This window comes from Cornus florida, unplaced genomic scaffold (genome assembly GCF_030987335.1).
Source record: "Cornus florida cultivar Cherokee Brave unplaced genomic scaffold, ASM3098733v1 CherokeeBrave_3.0.0_Hap2_Chr07, whole genome shotgun sequence".
NCBI lineage: Eukaryota > Viridiplantae > Streptophyta > Magnoliopsida > Cornales > Cornaceae > Cornus > Cornus florida.
The window spans coordinates 10,900,195-10,923,076 of NW_026775577.1; the positions used below are offsets into that span (position 1 = coordinate 10,900,195).

General features: G+C 35.5%; 3 protein-coding genes across 3 annotated transcripts; 2 read left to right on the forward strand and 1 right to left on the reverse strand.

Annotated features, from left to right (window-relative positions):
* The first annotated feature begins 58 nt into the window (after positions 1 to 58).
* On the forward strand, positions 59 to 5,551 carry LOC132316247 (uncharacterized). The gene is made up of 10 exons (XM_059814756.1): positions 59 to 309; positions 766 to 808; positions 892 to 994; positions 1,982 to 2,358; positions 2,804 to 2,875; positions 3,190 to 3,254; positions 3,368 to 3,515; positions 4,130 to 4,210; positions 4,308 to 4,412; positions 5,108 to 5,551. The coding sequence occupies exons 1-10, from the start codon at positions 59 to 61 to the stop codon at positions 5,204 to 5,206; spliced, it is 1,344 nt and encodes a 447-aa protein (XP_059670739.1). The 3' UTR covers positions 5,207 to 5,551.
* Positions 5,552 to 6,433: 882 nt separating this feature from the next.
* On the reverse strand, positions 6,434 to 10,902 carry LOC132316456 (eukaryotic translation initiation factor 5-like). Its single transcript, XM_059814929.1, has 2 exons — positions 10,757 to 10,902; positions 6,434 to 8,350 (listed from the first exon to the last, which is right to left on the reverse strand). The coding sequence occupies exon 2, from the start codon at positions 8,017 to 8,019 to the stop codon at positions 6,658 to 6,660; it is 1,362 nt and encodes a 453-aa protein (XP_059670912.1). The 5' UTR covers positions 8,020 to 8,350; positions 10,757 to 10,902; the 3' UTR covers positions 6,434 to 6,657.
* Positions 10,903 to 15,459: 4,557 nt separating this feature from the next.
* LOC132316460 (uncharacterized) lies at positions 15,460 to 21,004 on the forward strand. Its single transcript, XM_059814933.1, has 7 exons — positions 15,460 to 15,735; positions 17,080 to 17,163; positions 17,309 to 17,371; positions 17,481 to 17,528; positions 17,671 to 17,724; positions 20,546 to 20,603; positions 20,724 to 21,004. The coding sequence occupies exons 2-7, from the start codon at positions 17,092 to 17,094 to the stop codon at positions 20,765 to 20,767; spliced, it is 339 nt and encodes a 112-aa protein (XP_059670916.1). The 5' UTR covers positions 15,460 to 15,735; positions 17,080 to 17,091; the 3' UTR covers positions 20,768 to 21,004.
* The last annotated feature ends 1,878 nt before the right edge of the window (positions 21,005 to 22,882 follow it).

Here is a 22,882-nt window from a genome sequence, read left to right on the forward strand (position 1 = left end):
CTGTCATCCCTCAGTTATAGTTTATATGATATTAGTACTTCATTTTCCCCCTGAAGTAATGCTACTACTTCCTCGTGGTCTTGCCTCAGGTTTGGAGTTTTTTTTCACCTTCTCAGCGTATCGGGAAGGTTTGAGAAAATGCGTGTGCAATCCTGAATACTTCAACAGTTTCAGTGGGGTTGTGGCTAGAATACTGTTGTGTCGTGTTGTGTCTTGTGTCGCATTGAAAAGTTATACAATTCTGTTTGAAGATATTTCAAAATATGTTGGAAGTCATTGCGCCCACAAGGCACTGATAATTGATAGGCAGTATTTAAGAAGTTCCTTTCACAAATCTACTTTGAAGGGACTCTTGGTGGTGCCAAACTATGGTTAAATGTGGTGGCATACCCAGTTCTGCGCACACGAGCTCACATCAATATTTTAATTTTTTATTACTTTTTATTTTTTAAATTTTTTTGTGCGTGCACACATATGATCCATTCATATGGAGTTGGGCCCACTTCATAAGACACATTGACTTTAACCTTTGCATATTTGGACAAAGATACAAGTCATATCAGGAGAGTTTAGCGTTACATTGAAGTTATCATGAGTGGTGACAAGAAATTTAAGAATCTATGTAATTATTAGCGGTCGTGTAATGGGATTTCCCCACTACTCCACATGAGGCTTGGGGAGAGAGAAATTGTAGAAAGATAAATAAATGATTACGGGTGAGCTCTGTGCTAATGAATTTGTAATGTATATTGGCTTGTAATGGAGGCATCAGGCTTGGTTTCCAGACACCAACTATGAAGAAACCCCTGTAGGTAGATATAGATATATATATATAGGGAGAGAGAGAGCTAAAGAATTAGTAATGTAATATTTTGCTTGGTTTCAATACAGAAATTGGGAAGAAACCCCCAGGTAGAGAGAAGCAACAACACAAGAAGAATAAAGCAAAAGAGATTAGTTTTTCCTTCTCTTGCACATATCCCATCCCACCTCTGTAAGATTTCTCTCTCTCTATATAAATATATACTTATGTCTTGTCTGTTGCACAACTCTTACTTCCATCATCTCGTTTTAATCATATTTTTCTGGGTTTCATTCATCTGTGAAAATTAGCTCTGCTTTTTTGCATTTTCTTTTGTCATTTTTGTAAGTGGAAGATTTTAGCCAATATATATATATATATATATATATATTTTCTCTTCACATTTTATGCTCTTGGTGTTTTACATTTGATCTGGGTATTGCTTCATTTTTTTTTTTCCCTTTTGGGTCAGGTAAGTACTCACACTGTCACACACACATTTGCCTCCGGGGAATCCCCTCCTCTTTGAGAACGGGAGGTTATATTATTGGGTTAGAAGTCCTTTGGTGTTTTTCTTCCTTACTTCTCATTTTATTTTATATTTGTTGGGTTTTGTTTTGTTCTCAACACATTTCTCTGATACCTTCAATTGCACGTACATTTGGTTTTGGTAATTTTACTTTTTTTCCTTTCTTTTGTCATTGTTCAGGTTTATATCTTCAACTTTCTCTTGCTTTATTGCCCCATATTGATTTTATTGCAGCTTGACTACTTTTTCATTATTGCTACTTTTGCCTCCATTGGAATTCTTCACGGCGCATGATACTCCTTTTTGCCTCATTATTGGTTTACAATGTACTAATGGCAATTTTTTTTTTTTTTTTTTTCCTGGCATTTCATAGCTTTTTCTCAAACAATGTCCAATTGCAATGTATTCCCTTTTCGGATTTCATGTTTATCCTTAATAGGCATTTTTTTTTTTTTAGTTCTTATTTTTCTTCCATTTGATAATCAAATTTCCAACTGTTCTGTTCTTAACTTCAAAAGAGGTTTTATTCTGCCTTTTCTTCCGGAGCAATGATATACAATCAGTTCAGATTATATATCATTTTTCTTTCGTCTGTGTTCATTTGTTTAGTTTTATTTGTTATCTAAACCATTATTACGCATAAAATGCAGGTTCATTTTCTTGGGATTTGTTATCTGGAATTATAGTGAAGGCCAAGAGATTTCACGAAGGGTTTATTAGGATTGTAAGTTCCTGTATTCTTTTGATAACAATTTATTGTCTATGTTTGAAGCATGGGGGATCATTTTATGTTATTGTTAAACGGTTGGTCACTGAAACTACCCTTGAAGCTGCTATTGAAGGCCAAAACCGGTTGCAGCAACCCATGCCCTCAGCAAGTGAATATCCGATGACTGATTTTTCTTCCCATAGGATGGATGTGGAGGTTGGCTTTCAGTCGAAGGATTTAGTAGCGTGTAGGATTTGCCACGATGAGGATGAAGCCTCGAACATGGAGATCCCCTGTTCTTGCTCCGGCACCTTGAAGGTCAGTTGTGCTTTATCATCTGAATAAACACATTCCCAGCAGCAGAGTAAACTGGAGAGATTCATGTTGTGGAAAAAATGTATGGTGAAAGCTAAATGTGAGGGTGGAAGGTCCAGTCCAGTATATTTTGTTAGGAAGTTGGCAAATTCCTCATCAAAACATGTGTATGAAGTGTCATGCCCTCGAACCCATCATATTTTACCTTGATACTAGATAATTTTTTTGCACGAAAAACTCCAATGATGTTAGGAAGTTATATCCAGTGCTGGTGTACCATTACGTGTTCCATTGGTGATTGATCATGTTAAACTCAAGTATTCGTGGGATGAAGCCATTAACTATTGTCTCTTTTCTTTTTGTTCCCTAATTTTCTTCATGTTAACTTCTCCAAGTGATTTCATTTGCTTCTTCCAGCTAGTCCTCACTATTTTCATTAGTTGTGCAGTATGCCCATCGAAGATGTGTCCAAAGGTGGTGCAATGAGAAGGGTGATACTGTCTGTGAAATTTGCCACCAGGTCTGCAATTGATTTCTTATATGTGCTTCTGATTCTGCAACTATTTTATTTGTCCGGTGTAGTGGGACAACGCTACGTTAATGTTTTCCTATTGTATTTACCACTAGTTATCTAGCTTAGGTGGTATCTCCTAAACCTTCCTTCTGAAAGGTGTAGGGATCAAGTCCCGTCTGAGGGACATTAGATCAAAGGGTATAAGGTAGGGGGAGGGCTACCTCAATTGTGTAAACTATAAGTCGTTTAATGGAAATAGAATGAAATCAACCCTGTATTTTGATGGTCAATAGCTTGATTATTGTGGAATGTGGTTGCAGCAATTCAAGCCCGGGTATGCCGCATCACCTATGTTCCATTATGGTGGTGTTCCAACGAACTTCAGGTATCTCTTTTACCATGTTTTCTAACTGATATTTTCTAATTCATTACAGCATCATTTTTTTTTTTGTCATTTGGTTGTTTAAAAAAACAATGCCCATATGGTGTGTGTCTCAGGGGAAATTTGGAGATTCCCAGAAGGGACCTGCATAATTTTCAGTTTACAGCGACAGTGGCTGATCCCAATTTTCTGGATCATGAATTTGATGACTATACAGTTCGCACTTCCAGAAGCCTGATGTGCTGCCGCATAGTTGCTACAATTGTACTCTCTCTCACATTCACACACACACACACACACATTTTGAAGATACAAGTAATTCTATATGGCATATGGTTAGATTTTGAAGACACAAAGTCTATATGGCATATGGTTGATAGGCTAAGAATTTAAGTGTGTTAAAATTTTAATGGGTGCAATGGTACTCAAAATACGTTATCAAACACTAAATTAATTGGATAAGCACTTAAACCGTTCAGAATTAAGTATTGAATTAGGTTATCAAGCAGCATGAGTTGTTTTTTGGTTATGATGACCAAGGAGGTTCTTAAAACGACTGCAGAAGCATCAAAACTGCTCTGGCAACAGTGTCGTTTCACTCACTTCAATTCAGTGTACTTACAGTGAAACAAAGGAGATCTGGTATCCCGGAAGGTATAAAAAATGTCTTTGAATCCCAAATCCTTGCTCAACCTAGGCCCTCACAGTAGTTCCTGTATTACTGTAACTGAGATGGAAACAATTTTTCAGTTGGAAACGAAATTATCAGAGTGTTTTGTACATGACATAGAATTCTCCATTTTCATACTATATGTGGCATTGTGTTTAGAATTTCCGGAAATCATGCCTCTGTTTTTTAGTGATTTATATATTTGCAGTTTACGGTTCTTCTGTTGTTGCGCTATACACTACCAATCATTATTTATGGAGCTGGAGAATACTCAATGAAATTGTTCATGGTGAGATGGTTAATTTACTTTCGTTTTATATAGAAAATGATGATGCATTTTCAGCATAATGTTTGTTATAGGATATATATTCGATTCATTTTTGCAGTTACTGGTGTTGCAGTTACTGGTGTTAAGAACTATCGGAATTCTTTTGCCAATCTATATCATGGTTAAAATATTTACCAGTATCCAACGTCGCCGACATCAACAGGTCAGTCTCAGTGATCTCTCAACTTTGGTTCAGTGAATTTTCAAATTTATTAGTTTAATTCAGTGCCAAACTCTATGGTATTACTGGTCCTAAACCTTTATCCCGTACATACAAACGGATGGACAATATGAAAATTCTCTTTTTCCCACTCTTTTTCTATCATAAGTTGCATCTCCTATTAGGTCAACACTTTGTCTTTTACAAATCAATTTCCTTACCTCTCGTATCGATCCCATCTAAGTTTACTTTCTCTTTTTTTCTCGCTAATACGCACCACACTTAATTTCTTCCTTTAATCAATTTTTTTTTTTTTTTTTTTTTTAAATCTCATATTTTCTAGTTTTTCCTACCATTCATGTTAAAATTGCATTTCTACGACATGAATGCATTGTTCTTGTTTCTATTGCATTTCTACGACGACATGGATGCATTGTTCTTGTTTCTTTTTTTAACGTCCAACATTCCGATTCATATCAAAATACCCGGTCCAATGACTGTTCTATATACTTTCCCTTTTAACTTATTTAGCTTACAACACTTTGTCCAACCTATTCCATTCTACTACCTACATCACTGTCAATCTCTTTGATATTGGTTCTAAATGAGGCATAAAAACCCATAAATTCTCAATTTATTGCAACCAAAAATTGTTTTTCGCAACGGATTTAATTGGTTTTCGTTTTTCTCTGCACTAGGATCCTCATAGCTTCTCCATTGCTACTGGATCAGATGAAGAAAATGAATTGACCGAGTCAGAGTCGCAGCCTCAGCCACATCTCATTCACGTGCAGTAATGGCATCAAGTACTGCATGTATGAGGGGAAACAACCATGGTCTACAAATTTATGTTTGGTACCAACCACCAAAGGAAGTCTCGTGATATCATATAAATGTTCATATGGCCCAGGTGGTGTCACACTGACTTTGCTCTGCATCGTCCTTGGATCTCATTAACAAGCAATCTAGTGAAATGTAGAGTTACAAAAAGGTAACTGCTTTGAAGAAACAGTTCAATAAAAGCCGATAAAATGTTCGGGAAAAAAGATTGGTCAAAGCTAGCAAACAGCATGATTGATCTGAAAATACAAGGAGTTGGGAGAACATGAAAATGTAAATACATATATTTCACTTGAAGCTTTTACCTTCTCTCTCTTTGCTTGCATGTTTTGGCAGAAAAAGATCAGATGGATTTCATAACCTTATGAAGAAGCATCGATTGGACAAAAGAGCATTTGATCATTGATCAGTTTGTTGCAGAAGTTCCATTAACAGTCTAGTCAAGAATTAACATCTAACTAAAGATCCGTGTCAAAACCGTAGATGATGAAATATGGGTGGTGCACAAAAAAACTAACCACTAAATTGAACACGACCAAATCAATCTGCCTAAGACGTGACACAGAGCTATGATGATGATACAAAATTAGCAAAACAATATTGATCAATCAATCTACTCTAAATTAACATCCGAGCCCAGGATCAGTGTCAAACTGGAAGATGAGCAAAGCCCCGAGATAAACAGGACCAATCAATCAATTTTACTCTGAGATGTGGACACAGATGATGGATGATACAAGAATTAACATCATCTATCTAAAGATGTGTCAAACTGGTAGCTAATGAAAAGACATGTCTATTGCGAAGGCCAAAGGCGCTATTATTTCAGTTAATTCCCTACGTAGAACTGTACTCATATGTGTCTACTGGACTAAGATTTCAGGTCAAGGCACTTGAGTAATCACTCTCCTCCAACCCTCCAGAATAAAGTTCTCCACTTCAAAGATATAACATAGAGAAAGCAGTATTAGATCAATACCCTTCTAGCAACAGATATTAGGACATATCAAGTTGTGTTTTGACACCATTTCTAAAAATAGATAGTCCAACAACATACTAGGACTTGATATAATGCATAAAGATGACAATGCGAGGAATGAGAAAGAAAAAAATAATCAAACAAACATGGATAAACACGTACGCTTTATGGAAATTTAATGCTCAACTCGGGCAAACCAAAAACAGGAAGGCAACAAATTAAAGACTACAACAAAGATTCAATACAAACAGTAGTTCTACATACCGCAAAATAGTAGAGTTACCACACAATTACTAGTTCGAGGCATATTATGATATCTTAAATCAACGACCAATGGACCAGCTCTTAAGAGGTAGTACTAGACGAACAAAGACAGAAATAGGACACAGGCAAACAACAACACAGAATTTCAAGAGGTACCAAATGTTTTTATTCCTCCTCGGATTCAGACTCAGCGCTCTGGAGCCAATCAATGAAAGGTCTTGCATTCTTCCAGATCAAAGAGTCCTTGTTGCCTCCCGCCAGTCCCTCCTGATACCATTGTACCATATACCGTTCCTCCAACACGTCAGCATCGTATAGTGCTTTCAAAACCAGAGCTACTTCTTTCAATGCAGCTGAGGTAGACTTTGTAGAGAAAGCTTCAATTGCTCTAAGAATAAGTAACTGAGATGCCTCATTTTGAGCAACAGCAGCAGCAAGATAACTTCTCTTCTTGGCCACCTCCTTTGCAAACCCTTTTTCAACACCATCAAAGAGTGCCTCAAATAAGGCAGTCATTATTTCCTGAGCAGAGCCAGAAAGCGATTCCAAAATGGACGGAAATTGCTTTGCAGTAATCCCTTTCTTCAAATTTGCTTTCACCTCTTCCACAAGCCTGTCATGGGTTGAGTTCCAGTTCTCGATCTTGGGATTCTCCTCAGGTGGCAATGGAACACTTTTTAGACTGTCAATAGCTTTATTGGCTACCTTCAACTTCTTTGGGTCATCCGTGGAGAGCATAACCATGTCAGCAGTCACATCGTTCAATTGTTCTTGAATGCGTTGCCGAGCAGCCTCCAACGATGTGTCAGCATGCCACTGAATACCATCATCATCATCTTCCTCATCAGCCTCTTCCTTCTCATCGACCTGGCTTAAGGTTGGTGAAGTTCGGTCCTCATCGGAGCCACTAGCTTTCTTTTTGGTAGAGCTGGCTTTTGTATGCACATCCTTTGCAACGGAAGAACCCTTCTTCTTCACCTCTTTCTTTGGCTTCTTCTGCTCCATATCGGCTGCCTCACCTTCCTTTAGTCGCTCCTTCTCAGCCCTCCTCATTGCCTTTTTCTCTTTCGATCCCTTCTTTGATTCAGGTGGGTTCTTCAGAATGAAAGTCGTTAGTTTGTCCCTCATATCCACATCAGAAACAAAACCACAGGCGGCACATTTGAGTTGGATCATCTGATTTTTTGTAATTAAGATATCGGTTTCAGGGTTTCCACAGCCATAACACTGGACATATTTCTTAATGAAGTTCTCAAGAAGACCAGCAAGTTTGGCAGTATCGTGGGCCCCATTAACAAGCGAAACTCCAGTTTTCTCGTCAAACTTAGATTGAGCTCCAAGCTCACAACCAAAATACTTCGTAGTATAAGAAGGTGGCCTTGCCAAAGCCTTTGCAATATCAACCATGTTTACAATATTCGTCTTGATGCCATTTCCTCTGCCCTCTATCTTGGTAATCATCTTGGGCATCTTGTACCTGTAGAAGGCATCATCACTGTTGCTGGCACCTATGTTCTGTAAAGCCATCTTTGCTTCAGTTCAATAAACCCTTAGAAATAAAATGCTAGGATTTCAATATATAGGATTCTAGGATGTGAAAAGACTGATTCTCTATGGTGAGTGAAGGTTGCGCCCAGCTGCAACCACAAAACTCCGTGTATTTCTGAAATGACCCGAGATGCATACAGTCAACTCTTTCTGACAGAGTTCCGTTCTTTTTTCTTGATGTAGGAAAATACTCTCCAAGCAACCCAATCGATCCCAAACAGAGAATGGCCTGTTTGGACATAAAAGACACTTCGATGTTGATGCACTTCCCCTTGGATGTCCGCAGAGAGCAGATTAACCAGCAAGTTCCCTAAATAAAAAAGGGTGAGAATCAGGATTTACAAGCATTTAAAGGTAAAAAATGCCAAGATTACTAATGTATTATAACCATAGTGGGATAAACACTGATGGAGAATGAGCAGACAATCAGATATCCAGAATCTAATAATATCGCAAACTGCATTTCTTCAACGAACCTAACCACACAACAGAACATGACATCATCAGCAATTTCTTTTCATGTGAAATGAACAATGCATCACAAGAAGTTCCACCTTGTACGAATTAAATTAATCACAATGATATCCTTCCAGCACAAGATGAACAAGTAAATTCCACTAATAATATACTAAATCAATATGGAACACATTAACACCATTCTGCAAACTAGGACAATATATGCAATTGTCAACAAAAGTCAAAGTGACAAAAATATCAAACTTAAGCACTTAATTATGCTGAATAATTCCCAGATTAATTCACAACATTTATAGACTTAACAACCCACATAATTGAAGTAAAGGCAAATAATCTAGAGGACAAAGAATAGATTGAATAGATGAATCAATAAAGAAATGTCTTCCACGTAAGGAAATATCAAATAGCACAGATTTTCAGACCACAGATTCTTCCTCAACAGTGATAATGACTACATAGATAATAGAATTTAATCATTAAAACAAGATAAACATAATGTAGTAAATCAGAGCATCCCATTGCATCACTCACTTCACTAAACCACAAAAGGTGTGGAAACATCCAGGCAGAAGCATGAAACTCAAATAGCATATCCGTACTCCATGGTAAACCCAAAAGTTAATAAGGATACAATAATGTTGGACAAGAGTGAAGACCTCCGAACGTTAATTTGTGAACCAAATTCCTTAAATTGGCCGATAATAATGAACTATGTGGCATTGGAATTTGGACGGAAGATGGTCTAAGCTATGTGGCAAGCATTGTGGGGAATCCTTTGATTCTTGATGAGCACACTAGATTGAAAACTAGACTTTCATATGCTATATATGCTAGTGTGTGCTTTGACTAGACTTTCATATGCTAGGATGCGCATTGCGAGGGAATCCTTTGTTTCTAGATAGAAGTGGAAGCCGCTAAGGAAATTCCGAACTATTTCCCTATTGATCTCAATTCTCAACTATGGTGAAGCCTTGACATAAGGGTAGAGACTCCTTGGAAGCCTCTACGGTGCATAAAATGCAAAGCTTTTGGTAATTGTACCAATTCATGTCTTTCTCATCCTAAAGTCTTCCAAACTAAGCAAGTTTGGAAAGTGACGGATATGAAAGCACCACAACCGCCTAAGCTCAACGATACATGGGAAGAAGTTTAGGAGAAAAAAGGAAAAGCGGTTGTGTCTCCTCCTTTGACTCACTTTCATCTTTTAAGTTGTCTTCTCTCATAGAGACAGATGGTAATGAGTAATGGCTTGGAAAAGCCTAAAAAATGGATTGATGGTCATTCGGTTTTCCTCATGAGACAATTGAAAAAGAGCTCCAGGAGCAACCTCAAGCTTGGGATACTCCCCAAAAAGGACTTCTCAACCTCCTTGTGGCTCTATTAAGAATTCGGTTAAAGATAACATTCAAAAACCAATGTTGGGATGTAAAAATTTTCTTTTGCTCCCCTAGTCTCTTGGAGAGAAGTGCTATATATATGATGCTAGGTTTTTTTGTTCTCTGGCTTTAGAAATTTCTTTAGCCTAGAGTGTTTTTTTTTATTATATTGTATATCCATTACTTTTTTTGGTAATACAATTTTCACTTACTAACCAAAAAAAAAAAAACTTAAGATCTAAATGAAAAAAAAAAATGATATATATATATATAACCAATGGTAACTAGCATAGATGGTATGAGCTCGGGCAAAATATAGTGGGGGTGTGTTTGCTTGTTTGAACTTCCAAAACAAACAAACAAATAAATATAAATCAAATATTGAGAGTCAGCCTCAGCTAAAATTGATTCCAATCTTTCAATACTTCAATCACAAGCTTTCCAGACGCCAATTCTCCACAAGTACCACACACATAGTTATGGCAATTTAAAATTTCATCGATAGCTTAATATTAAAATATATATATATATATATACACACACACACGCAACTACACATGCATAGCAGAAAGAAACAAGATAAGTCAAAATAATAATAATAATGATTTTTTTTCCCTGGATAAAAGTTAACGATTTCCATCAACTAGCTTTTTTAGAGCAACCAGATACCAATTTCACTGAGCAACATAACTTATCATTTCTATAATCATTTCCTGAATATCAAGTAACATAGATATGATCCGTTATTACTGTTCTCGATTTTATGATCAAATTGCATATATACACACACATGAAGAGTATATACACAATCGAAAGAAACAACAAAAAAAAAAAAAATCAGTGGTGTACGAATGAAGTTTTACCGATCGAAAAAGCTCGAGCTTTCGTCTTCTTTAATGGAGCAAAGATGAGATTCTGTAGAGAGATAAAATAGAGAGAGACTTTCAGGGTTCAGCTGTAGAGATAGGAGGCGGCCAAGCGATTTCTTATACATATATGATTGGATCGTATGGACGAGATACTTCTGGGACTATTTTAATTTGATGATCTTACAGAAATCCTAACATAAGATTAATCTAAGCCGTTAATTTTGTTGACCGATGTCTTTATGGGATAAATCATTATCCAATTTTGTTGGGAGAAAAAAGTTGACATAAAATCATACTAACTCTGCATATAAATTTAATAAAATGATACCTTTAATATTAAATTAAAATTAATATAAATAATTCATTTGAAATAGTGTTGTTAAAAAAAAAGAAGAAGATTTTTTAGTGGCGAATCTATAAGAAAATGAATGTATCTTGAAACAATTTTCAAATTTTTTTTAATTATTTATTTTCTAAAAAATAAGAAGTGAGAGAAAATCTAAAATGAAAATTAGTTAAACTAAAACTAATTTTTTAAAAATTTATATTAAGAGGGATTTTTTTTTTCATTATAACATTACTTTAGTGGTGTGTAATTTAAAAAAAAAAAAAAAATTAAGTTCAATTTTTTAAAAATAAAAAATGAATTATAACCTAAATCGAAAATATTTCTTATATTTATATTAAGGAACATTTTTGTCATTATAACATCATTTTGTAACAAATTTGATAGTTAGGGGCTTTATGTCAATTTTTTTCTTCAAATGATTTTTTTTTTTTTTTTTTTTTTTTTTTGTTGTCAAAGATTAAAAGTATAGGGGGAGGGGATTATGCAATTTGCCCTAAAAAATAAATAAATGAACAACAAGGCGTATTATACATGAGATTATGTTGTATTTTAATGAATATATCTTGGATAGGGGTGCACAAAGAATTGATCAAATCGGCCCAAATCAAATTGAACCGGTGCATTGGTTTTAGTTTCTCAACGATTCGGTTTGGGTTCTAAAAATGAAAAACTGTTGAATTTTGGTTCGGTTTAATTCAAAATCATTTGGGATTGAAACTAATTTCATTATATATATATTACAGTATATTATAATTATAATTTACAATTACACTTATAATTAGTCTATATATATATTACACTTTACAATTACAATTATATTATATTATTATGTTAATTTCTTATTTATTCCTATAATGTATATGTATATATAATTCGGAGAAGTAAACATATTTTCTCTTTAATTTTATCTAACGAGAATAGTAAAACTGAACTGAACTAGATTGGTCTTTCACTGTTTGATTTAGTTTCATGTCTTAATGAATTCGCTTTTAATTTTAATTTTAATTTTTTAAAAAATTGTTGGGATCGATTCGGTTTCGATTTAGCTAGAAATCGTATCGAACCGAACCGTATACACCTTTAATATTGAATACCCAATGCATACTATTTTTAATATCCTTAAAGTGAATGTCTTACAAGTAAATATGATTTTAAAAAAAAAAACAATTGCACCGACTCAAACTCCCTCATGTTTAAAAGATCTTGGTTCTTGTGAACTCATTCCATATCATAATGCAACGTAGCTGTATTATAAAATACAATACACATCCAATTTATAAAAGAATTTTGTCTAACATACTTATAATTAAAAAAATAATAAAAAAAATAAAATTTAGTTTAACATATTTATATAAAAAATATAAAGGAAAGTACAACAACATCCCCTGAGATTTGCCAAAAGGACACATAAATGAAACTTAGCCTATTTTGAGATAAATACACCTCCTCAAGTTTGATACAGTTACCAAAGACACCCCAATGGTAATGAATTGACATTTTTGACCTTTGACTTTTATATTGACCAATTTGAATGTTGAAATTACATTTTTAACCTATATATTCTGTATCTATATCTCAATATTCTGTATATACACATATATAATCAACGGAGAGGATGGCGCGTCCTTTCGCACGTCGATAAGAACTAGCCAACAGTTGTGGCCTGCTCCTTGCCAGCGCATGATTCTTGTACAGAGTTTCGATGAGTTCATAGTAGAGAGCTCTGCCGACGACCGTGGCCCACTCCTCGCCTACGCATGATCTTCTACAGAGCTCCGACTTTCCATGGCAGAAAGCTTTGCCGACGATCGTGGCCCGCTCCTCACCGGTCAGCCTAGCTTTACTTCCAATATATTCAATCCATGCTCTCTATGAAGCCATTGTTGTTGTCAAAGCTTCCTGTCATGTTGTCCTTGCCATCACCTATTCAGTCCGCGTCTCGTTGGGCAGTATTTTACCGGTTCAGTCCATGCTCTCCATTATGCATAAAAGGTTCCGGCAAAGGGAGCTGACAAGGTGCGGCTCAATCTCAATCCCACCAGTATAGGTTGGTTGGAAAGATAGGTTTGATGATGTCAATCTCAATCTTAATCCCACCCCAATCAAACCTCTAAATCAATTGAAAATTTTGCTCCTTCTCTCACCAAACTCAACAACCCAGTTGTTCTTTGATTTCATCAATTGGGTTTTGTTTTAGGTACCAATTCAAGACCCCGACGCCCAACATCTATCGCCTGATCAATAACAGGACCTCTGAACTAATTCAAGACCGAACGGTCGGGTGTGGTGTTTCGGTTCATTGTCCTCGCTGTCGTTTTCTCCGTCGCAGATAGTACTGCCTCGACCTCTTTGATTGCTTCTCCGCCTGTTCCCCTAACCTCCGACACTCCTACTTCGGCTCCCTCCGGTATCGCCGGGCCTCTGTCGTTCTCTTTAGCTCCGAAAGAATCTCCGTCATCGACTCCCAATGGCGCTGCTCTGAATAGATTGACGGTTGGTGGATCTGTGGTTGGTGGTGACTGTTGTGTGGGTGTGTGTATATGTATATAAAGGTAATTTGGTTATTTAAGTATTTTGAAATTTTATAATTAAAATTAATAAAATAGTGAAGGGTAAAATGGACTTTTTACTTATTTTAAGACTCTGTTTGGATGACAAATTTAACAAGAGGAGTGTGATTGTCCAAAAATATCCAAACTTTTATCTACTTTTCTTTACCCCAAACTTCAAGGTGTCCATGTACTTTACCTAAAAATTATAGGGCAAACTACAATGACCTCCCCTGAGGTTTGGACTAATTGCAACTAAATCTGAGGTTTTCCATTGTATTGCAGAGACACCCCATGTCAGATTTTGCAGTAAATTTACTTATCTACCCTCATTATTATATTATTAAAAAATCAAAATATCTAGAAATAACAAATGACCTTTTTACCCACCAACATTTACCCAATAAAAATATTTCTATTTTTCCTTTTATCTCACTATTCCTCTCCCTCTCCTCCATCCCAACTGACCATAACTGGTTCCATCGCCAATCCAAAGACCCACTTCCAAGTTCGCAACACATCACTGAGTACCACCCATCACCACCACCGTCTCCACCTCCTTGTAAACGCCGTAACAGTCCATAATTCTAATCTCTTATTCACGATTCGAGCCGGCAAGAAGGGCAATTTCGCGACAGCCTTGCATACGAACAACGAATTGAACAATTCAAACACGACAAACAGGACTAAGGCAACCACAACACCCTGACTTGAATTCGAAAAAAGAGATTGTGATTCGATTCCTTAAGAATGGTCTCGACGCGATCGATCTTCTTCGTTTTGGATATTTTAACGGTGAGTTTTGGTGGGTTTGAGTCTCTTCATGGCTCGAGCTTCTTGGAGGCTTTGTTGATGGAGGACTTGAGGGGTTTGTAAGAGGAAGTTCGGTAGATAAGAAACTACGACATGGCTTCGCAAACCACGGCGATGTAGAAGGTGATTCCGACGAGGGATACAGCGGCGCTTTGCGGGCGGAGATAGAGATGATTGTATACGTGGAGCTGGAAGCGGCAGCGACCTCGCTGTCCTTCGCCTCGTCGCTAAGCCCGCCGTCAACGAGGTTGTATGCCGCGATCATTGAACATGACTTTTTCCCTGACATCCCTAAGCTCGTGATTCTTATGTTGGTATAATGAAAAAAAAAAAAGAAAAAAAAAAAAAGAAAAACAAATAAAAAAATTAGTCAAACAGCTTCAGTAATAGTGCAATCAGTGATGAGATTCTTTATACCACCATACTTAGGTATCAGAAAACCAATATATATATATAGTTATCAAAGATACAAAATAATTTATTCCTCGTGTACTGACTCAGTGCAAGAGAAGAAATACATGGTTTGATTAACCAATGTAATATATATAAATTATTGCCCACAAATACATGATTTGATTGGGACGTTACAAATTTTGCAGAAGGGGTGGTGGCAGTGAAGTGGTGAAGGTGGGCTAGAGAGAGACAATGGTGAGTATCTGGTCTAATGGTAGTTTGATCCTCTTAACATGAGTTTTATTGTCATTTGATTATATTATTTACGTTATTGATGGGTATTTTAGTTATTTTAAATTATTTTTTTAACAAAAAATATTATTTTTTATACTGAGGGAGGTCATTGCAAAATGGAAAAAACTTTAGGGGTCACATTATAACAAAATAACAAACTTTAAATTTAGTTACAATTAGTTTAAATCTTATGGAAGGTCATTCTAGTTTGCTCAAAATTATAACACTCATGTAATATATTATACTACCAAAAAGCTAGGATAATCCAAATTATACTGTAACACTCATTCAACATACTATTATGTTCGGCACACAACCAAAATGATACAGGATCCTGATGTGACACGTTATTGTTGACCGAGCATTTTAATGACGTGGTTCGATTTTAATTATTACTCCGTTAAATACAATTAACTTAACAAAAACAAAAACTGAATAAAAAAAGCAAAAAAAAAAAAAAAAAAACATACAGATTGCAGGAAAACACGTTACAGAGGAATCAGGCGTCACCTCGTGATCTCGACTTCGGCCACCTCTCTCTGGTAACGGAGTGACCTCGTGATTTTGTCTTATCGGTAAATCTATTAACCTTTTTTTCTCTCTCTTGTTTCTCTCTCTACATTGCCTTGTGATCCATCTGGTTTTATCTGTTTGAATCTTCCAATCGTCTTTGCTATCAGCATTATCTCTCTGTGTATGTAATTATGTCCTTTATCTATTTAGATCTCTTACCATCTTATCTCTATCATTTTGAAACAATTCAAGTTGTGGTACAGATCTTCAGTTGATTCTGAATTACCTCTTCAATGATTTTGCTGTCAAATCTTCTCTTAAGCTGTGCTTTTTCGACATCTAGTGCAATTTCATTATAAATTTGTTAATTTGATTCGAGATTTTAATTTTATTACTAAATTATGAGTAATTTTATGAACATGGTGCTCATTATTCGTGTAGAATATTGGAAATGTAGTTAATATACATATTGTTGAATCTTATGTTGAATGTTGTTCTGCATTGTGAAAATTCACTGCCTAGGCTAAGTTGTATTATTAGGATGAGTTGTGGATATTTCTTATTTTTTTCATGATCCAAAACTGAAGATATAAAAAAAAAAAAGAAGAAAAAAAGAAGAAGAAAAGATTAACCTGGGTATCCGGCCCGACTAATCCCCAATGACCCAGGAAGGGTGCATTCCACCCCGGGCCGGGTAAGTTGCAGAGTATGGCCGCAGAGGCATAGCCCTAAGGAATAGTTTGCACTTAGTGGGAGTCGAACCTCATACCTTATACGTCATGAGGCACCAGGGCCAAATGACCTTGCCAGTGTGCCAAACCCTTGGGGTTAGATTCTGAAAATTTACTTCTTCTGATTCCTGCATTTTTCCTAATCAGATGGGATTAAGCAAAATTATGAATCTATTGGTAGAAAAAAAAATTAGTAAAAGTGGCTGTAAAGGGTTGCTAATGAAAAGAATGCTCACATAGGATATATATGTGTGTGTAAAGGACTGAAATCCAAGAAAATGTTTCAGAGGATTGAAATGGAATTCTTTGAGCTTTGAAATACTTCTTTTATGGTATTCCTGTGTATTTTTGAGTGGAGTGTAATGCTGATTCATATATCCTTTTGTATATATAGTTGACTTGTACGGCCATAGTGTAGGATGGTAGACCCTCATTTAAATATGTTTTCAAAGATAATCAAAATCCTTATTTATTTATTTATTTATTTTAATCAATAGAAATACAAATCACTCTGTTAGGGTGGTAGGATGAGAACCATAAATTAGAATGCCTTTTCTAAAGTAAAAAAAAAAAAAAGATCTTGTTTCTTCCTAAATGTAGCTGATCAAACTAATTGGTAATCAATGATGCCTTGAGTGACATGTTTGCGGGAATTAATGTCATGTGCTGTTGCAGCTATTCGCTATTATGTCAGACGTGGAGGATGTGAAAGACCAACAGGAGGGCTCTGAAAAATGCATGCCATCATCTCAAGAGGAGGTTGATTACATGTTCTGGTTTTCTATACATGCATAGTTTCCTTAAAAAAACTCATGTTTTTAATGCTGGATAACCTTATTATTTCTTGGCTTCTTAATGTTGCAGTATTTTCTCAGGTCTTTAATGTTTAATTTTCTTTATGTAGGAGGAAGCTATTAGGAAGAAATATGGTGGGATTAAACCCAAGAAACAACCACTCATTTCTAAGGTAATATATATATAAAGTTGATTTTAGTTATGTTATTTTGTCATTGAAATTCATGGAAGAGATGCTAGTTTGTGATTTTCCCCATTCAAATTTTCACTGTTGACGTTAGGACAATGAACGTGCATTTTTTGATTCTGCTGATTGGGCTCTGGGAAAGGTACTGCTTTGTCTGTAGCTCCCCTATACTGCTTCGTCTGTCGCTCCACTATTGTGTTTGTGCTTAATACTTCCAATAGTAGAGTACCTTCCTGCATCTTGTTCATTACCTAATATCTTTCAATGCATTTGGACGATTATAGCATGGTGGGGAGAAGCCCAAAGGACCACTTGAAGCACTTCGGCCTAAATTGCAGGTGCGAATTTAATAATTTATTTCTTTGTTATTTGATGTTTTAGTTATGTTTTATGCTGTTTGCCAGAATTGTTATCACTTGCATTAATAATTTAATACACTGCACATACTTCTATTACTGTCTGCTAGATCTCATAATGGATTTTGTTCGACAAGTCTTAGTGATGAACTAACATTATCTGTTCAATAACTTCATCCTAATGCAAATTCTAGTATTTGTTACTTTCCTGAGAAAATTGTCATCGGTGAAGGGGCAATTGATTCTAAATGTGACAAAAAAAAGAACAATGGCACGTCAATCGTGTTAAAAGACAATCAGTGCAGGATGTTGATTCTTAGCGGCGTAAGTGGCAATTGATTCTTAATGCTGCAAAAATGGAAGATCCATCATGTATAAAGAGAATCAATGCGGATTGATTGGATTCTTAGTGGCGTTAGTCGGACCAACAATGGGCTTGAGATTCAATTATACTGGACACCAAGGAACTGGAGATGCCCATGCATAGTGGATGTTTGACAGTAAAAGCTGAATCAATACAATGATGCATAAAGATTAGTAATGTCAATAAAGTATCTAACTAAAACCCATAATCTAGACACAATAAAAATAAGTAATAAATGTAGGGAAAATGAAAACATTTAATATTGGTTTTGGATTAGAGTCTGTGTTAGGCTGTTACACTCTTGGTGCAACGTGATTCCTATACTCGAAGAAATTGGTTTGCTATTAGTATGTAAGGACGACGATAAAGAGAGATGATTATGATTTTGGTAACTAAAAAGTGATTATAGAAAATGAGTTGTGTGGTGAAAGAAAAGGTTAAATATTAGACTGAGTCTGGGCATGTGTGTGCGCGCGAGAGAGAGGTACAATCTTCACCTTCTCTAACTGCGTCCCTCCTCTTAGGACTCCACATATAGTGAAATAATGATATTTAAATTTTGTTCGAAGACTCAAAATTTGTATCGTAATTTAAAATGAAAGGAAGAATATAGAAACTTTGTATAAACAGCTAGTTGTTATATTATGACGGGAATTTAAAAAGAGGAGAGCACCAAGACAGCATTCTCTTGTTATAATACTGTAGATTGCGTAGCGTTTCAGGCTGAGCTTATAGAAAAACTAACTATAATTGTATCCAATCTAGCCCATAATGTGTGGATTTGACCCGACATTAACTAGTTTCAGTTGATTACTCGATTAGTCTAGTCATTGGCCAAGAATTGTGGCTTATCTGATATGCATGTGGTATGCAAACTATCTTCTTGTATATTAGCTACAAGGTTGATGATAGTGCTTGGCAAATTTGTAAGAAGGCAAGCAGGGGTTTTATGGAGAGGAAAGGGGCTCAATCCAGAAAATGTTTCCGAATTAACTGTTAGAAGACAAAGTTTGTGGTCTAACTATTTTAAAAGGCTGATAAGTTTGGCGGTTCATTCAAATTTACAAACTTTGACAAATATAACTTTATGTATCCTTCTTGCCCTAAGAGCAGAGAAAGGTAGATGAAGGAAAAATCTCACTCCAGAAGATATATTTTTTTGGAGGGTCAGAGAATGTAAAGTTGAAGAGTTCTTGTGTTGGTTAATGTAAATTGTAAATGTCACTGAAGAAATTAGTTGCTCTAACTTGATGGTTAATTGAATATTAAGTGATTTCTTTTTAGACATACTGTAATTTTCTTCTTTTAACTTTTCAACTGCTGGTGCAAGAAGTTGCAAATCCTATAGGGAAGGATTGGAAGCGACTCATTTATCATCTAGCTGTTGTGAAGTGTTATTTTACATAGATGCTTAAAATTGTGTGCCATCACACAAGTAAGCCACATGCTCTGACATGCCTAACGGAGACATTCTTGACAAAGAAAGCTACAGAGACATTTCTAGTTTACTAGAATTTCCCGCGGCGGTATCTTTTCATCCTCCCATTTGTGTCGAGTTGGGTGCATGTCTTTTTATATATTAAAAGAGAAGATTTTATGAAAAGATTGCAGTTTCGTGAAAACTAGTTTTCCTTGTGCTTGCAAGTTATGCTAACATGGATTTAGGTATGTGTGTCGGGTGGGTATGTATCCAATCATTAAACATATCAAATCCCAATATAGGACATAGGGACACTGATAAATTATATTATTTATTATTTTAACATCATTCTCAATATAGACATTTAACTCGTTTTGAAGCAATAATATACTAAAATTAAACTATTGGATAGGTTTTTAAGGTTCATGTCAAACCTAAAGTGTCGAACACATATCTCATACTCATGTCAAAGTATTGTGTGTTCGGTACTTCACCTAATTTTGAAGAGTCCAACACAACTCGCACATCCATCATTCAATCTCCAACACTTCTTTCAATAATCACATGTCAGATTTGACCTATGAATTGTAGATGCAACATAGCGGTCCTTAAATACTTTCTGCACTATCTTAAAACAGAAAAGAGGCTAACTTATGGTGATTAGTTCATTGATTTTTTTTTTAAAATAGGGAAACCTTTCCCATACCCCCACCCTACCCCAATCTCAAACTTGTTTGGCCCGGTCCCTTTCAGTTCGTGCTGGAAATATGTTTGGCAGTAGAAAATCTTACCAAGTTCTTTTTGTCGTGGATAAAGTCAAACTAACTGTACCTGCTTCATCCTCTCCATAAGACATGATTTTGTCTCTCTCCATCTGGATTGCTTCACAAGATTCACATCAATATGTTTATGGTTATATAATCAGTATTCATTTTAACACTTATATTTCACACATTCATTACGTGTGTCTTGCTTATGACAATTTTCTCTCTCTTTGTTTTTACTGCTCTCTTGACTAGCCAACACAACAACAGACACTATACCGGAAATCTCCTTGTGCACCATCAGATGGTGAAGGTATACGCACGATGAACATAACTCCCTTGAATTTGTTTTTGACTTGCCGTAGTTACAGCTAATGTTAAATCCAGTTCCTTCTTAGGCTTATTTCCTCATTGTTTTGTTCTCTTTGAGTAGATGGAGGAAATGTTTCGTCAGAGGATGCAACTGCAAATGAATGAGAGGCTGCTGTTGATCTTGTGAGGACTGTCAATTTTGAAGCTAATATATCTAGATAGAGATGAGCAATTTTCTGTTGGTTCAATAAAATTGGCGATGATGCTTCCATATTTGCTAAAAGAGAAATAAAAACACCTACTATCTTTAGTTTAGATTTGCCATTTGTAAAACTATAAATTTTAAAGTTGATGTCCTTACCCCCCCACCCACCCCCTAATTATATAATTTTGGTTAAAGAAGATCATATTGTGGATACTTTTCAGTTAAAGATTACAACAATGCCTTCTTATTTACACTATGTTTGGAATGCAGGAGTTGGAGAGGAGAGAAAATAAAAGGACGAAAAGCTTATTTCTTGTTAGCTTTAAAATAAGGGGAAAAGAGGGGAAGTAGAGAGGGAGGAGGGAGAGTTTAATCCTTGAACTGCTTTAACTATTCTCTCAAAATTCAGAAAAATTGAAAGGAATGAATAAAAGCATTGGTCGAGATATAGTCATTCCTCCAATAGAAAGATTGTGTGCCTTTGGATGGGATGATTTAGAGGGTTAGGGAAAGAAAAGAAAAGAAAGGATAGAGATTATATATGTTCGGGGTTTAAAATAAGAGAAAAGAAACGACAGGAGAGATAGTTTCATAATTCCGAAAGTGCCCTTAACAATTACAAAGAGAAATTTATTCTTCCACTTATATCCCTTTTATTTAAAAGGATATGATAGTAATTTGGTTGTTATCATTCCTTTTCTTATTTCCCTCTATCATATCCAAAAAAAAAATATTATCACTTCATTTCGTAACTAATATTATTATTTCATTTCTTTTCTCTCTTCTGTATCCAAACAAAGTCAATGTTTTTGGAGTACTAATATATAGTGGATGTATATGAGTTTGCTTGAATTTTTGGACAAAAAAAAGTAAAGAATAAAATAAATAGTGATTATCTATTTTATCGCTGTTTCATTTTTTTTTTTTTTTTGGTAAATACTCCTGTTTTTTTTTGGGTGTCTTTTGATTTTAGAACCACATCACATGGTCCATGTATGCCATGTGGCATCCATATTAGGAGTCATTTGTGATGTGACACAATGTTATCATGTTAGTGCCCTCCCCACTAAGCCATGTGACACAATTTAATATCTCCAATATGTACAAGTTTTAGTTCCAAATTTTACTATCATTTTTAATGTTCAAGTTGTGCCAAATGTACTAGGCAATTGTGCAGTCAACATGAACTCTCCTTTGCTTGGCTTGTACAATACTTCTCTAGAAACCTTTTAATGACAGATTTTTCGGATTAAAAAATTAGATAAATTATATATATATATATAAAATATTAAATTAAATAAAGGAAAGTAAATGAAATTTTGGCTTTTCTCATCCCAACTTAAAAGTAAACTTTCTAGAAACAAAATAAAAGGTGGAAATATTTTAATAAGAGGGCAGGCGGCTAACAAGTTGACCTTGGTTAGCAGCCCTCAGTCTTTTTACCGAGGCAAAATTGTGAGGGTGTGGATGAATGGTTTACCTAACTCATAAAATAATAATAATAATAATAATAATAATAATAATATTGGTACATAAACATGGAAAATGATTTTTCATCCGAACCAAATCAACCCAAATGATGAGCCGACTAATTCACAGCCACGGATAGGATCAACCCTAGAGACTAGAGATTTAAAAGATTAGAATGACCTAACTCGTGATCTTTTCTTTTCAGATGAGATAGGATAAGAATTCGAACTTAGGCATATTGTGTGGATTGTTTTTTTTCAAGAAAGTTAATTACAAACACACCTATGCCCTCTATTGAAACCATTCTATTAAGGAGCAGAACTTACACCAACTGAACTATTATCTATTTGGTCGCATGTGTATTTGCTTTCTCTCTGGCTCTCTCTCTCCCTCTCTCTCTCTCTCTCACACACACACACACACACAAATATTATATTTTCCACATGTCCAAGTTGGTGACTCCGTTTGGACAGAGTTTGTTTGATCTCTCTTGTAATCTTATTGACCCGAAGAATATAAAGTAACATAGTCCACACATGACATAACATCCAATGACACTTACAAAATCACAACTTAATTAAATTACCATGCACGAGGATAACTCT

Bases quoted from the DNA above. Each gene is read 5' to 3' on its own strand.
- LOC132316247 (XM_059814756.1), top strand. From the start codon at position 59: ATGCTACTACTTCCTCGTGGTCTTGCCTCAGGTTTGGAGTTTTTTTTC. The intron at 995-1,981 runs GTAAGATTTCTC...CATAAAATGCAG, and splicing joins ACATATCCCATCCCACCTCT to GTTCATTTTCTTGGGATTTG. The intron at 3,255-3,367 runs GTATCTCTTTTA...TGTGTGTCTCAG, and splicing joins GGTGTTCCAACGAACTTCAG to GGGAAATTTGGAGATTCCCA.
- LOC132316456 (XM_059814929.1), bottom strand. From the start codon at position 8,019: ATGGCTTTACAGAACATAGGTGCCAGCAACAGTGATGATGCCTTCTAC.
- LOC132316460 (XM_059814933.1), top strand. From the start codon at position 17,092: ATGTCAGACGTGGAGGATGTGAAAGACCAACAGGAGGGCTCTGAAAAA. The intron at 17,372-17,480 runs GTAATATATATA...TGTTGACGTTAG, and splicing joins AACAACCACTCATTTCTAAG to GACAATGAACGTGCATTTTT. The intron at 17,529-17,670 runs GTACTGCTTTGT...GGACGATTATAG, and splicing joins CTGATTGGGCTCTGGGAAAG to CATGGTGGGGAGAAGCCCAA.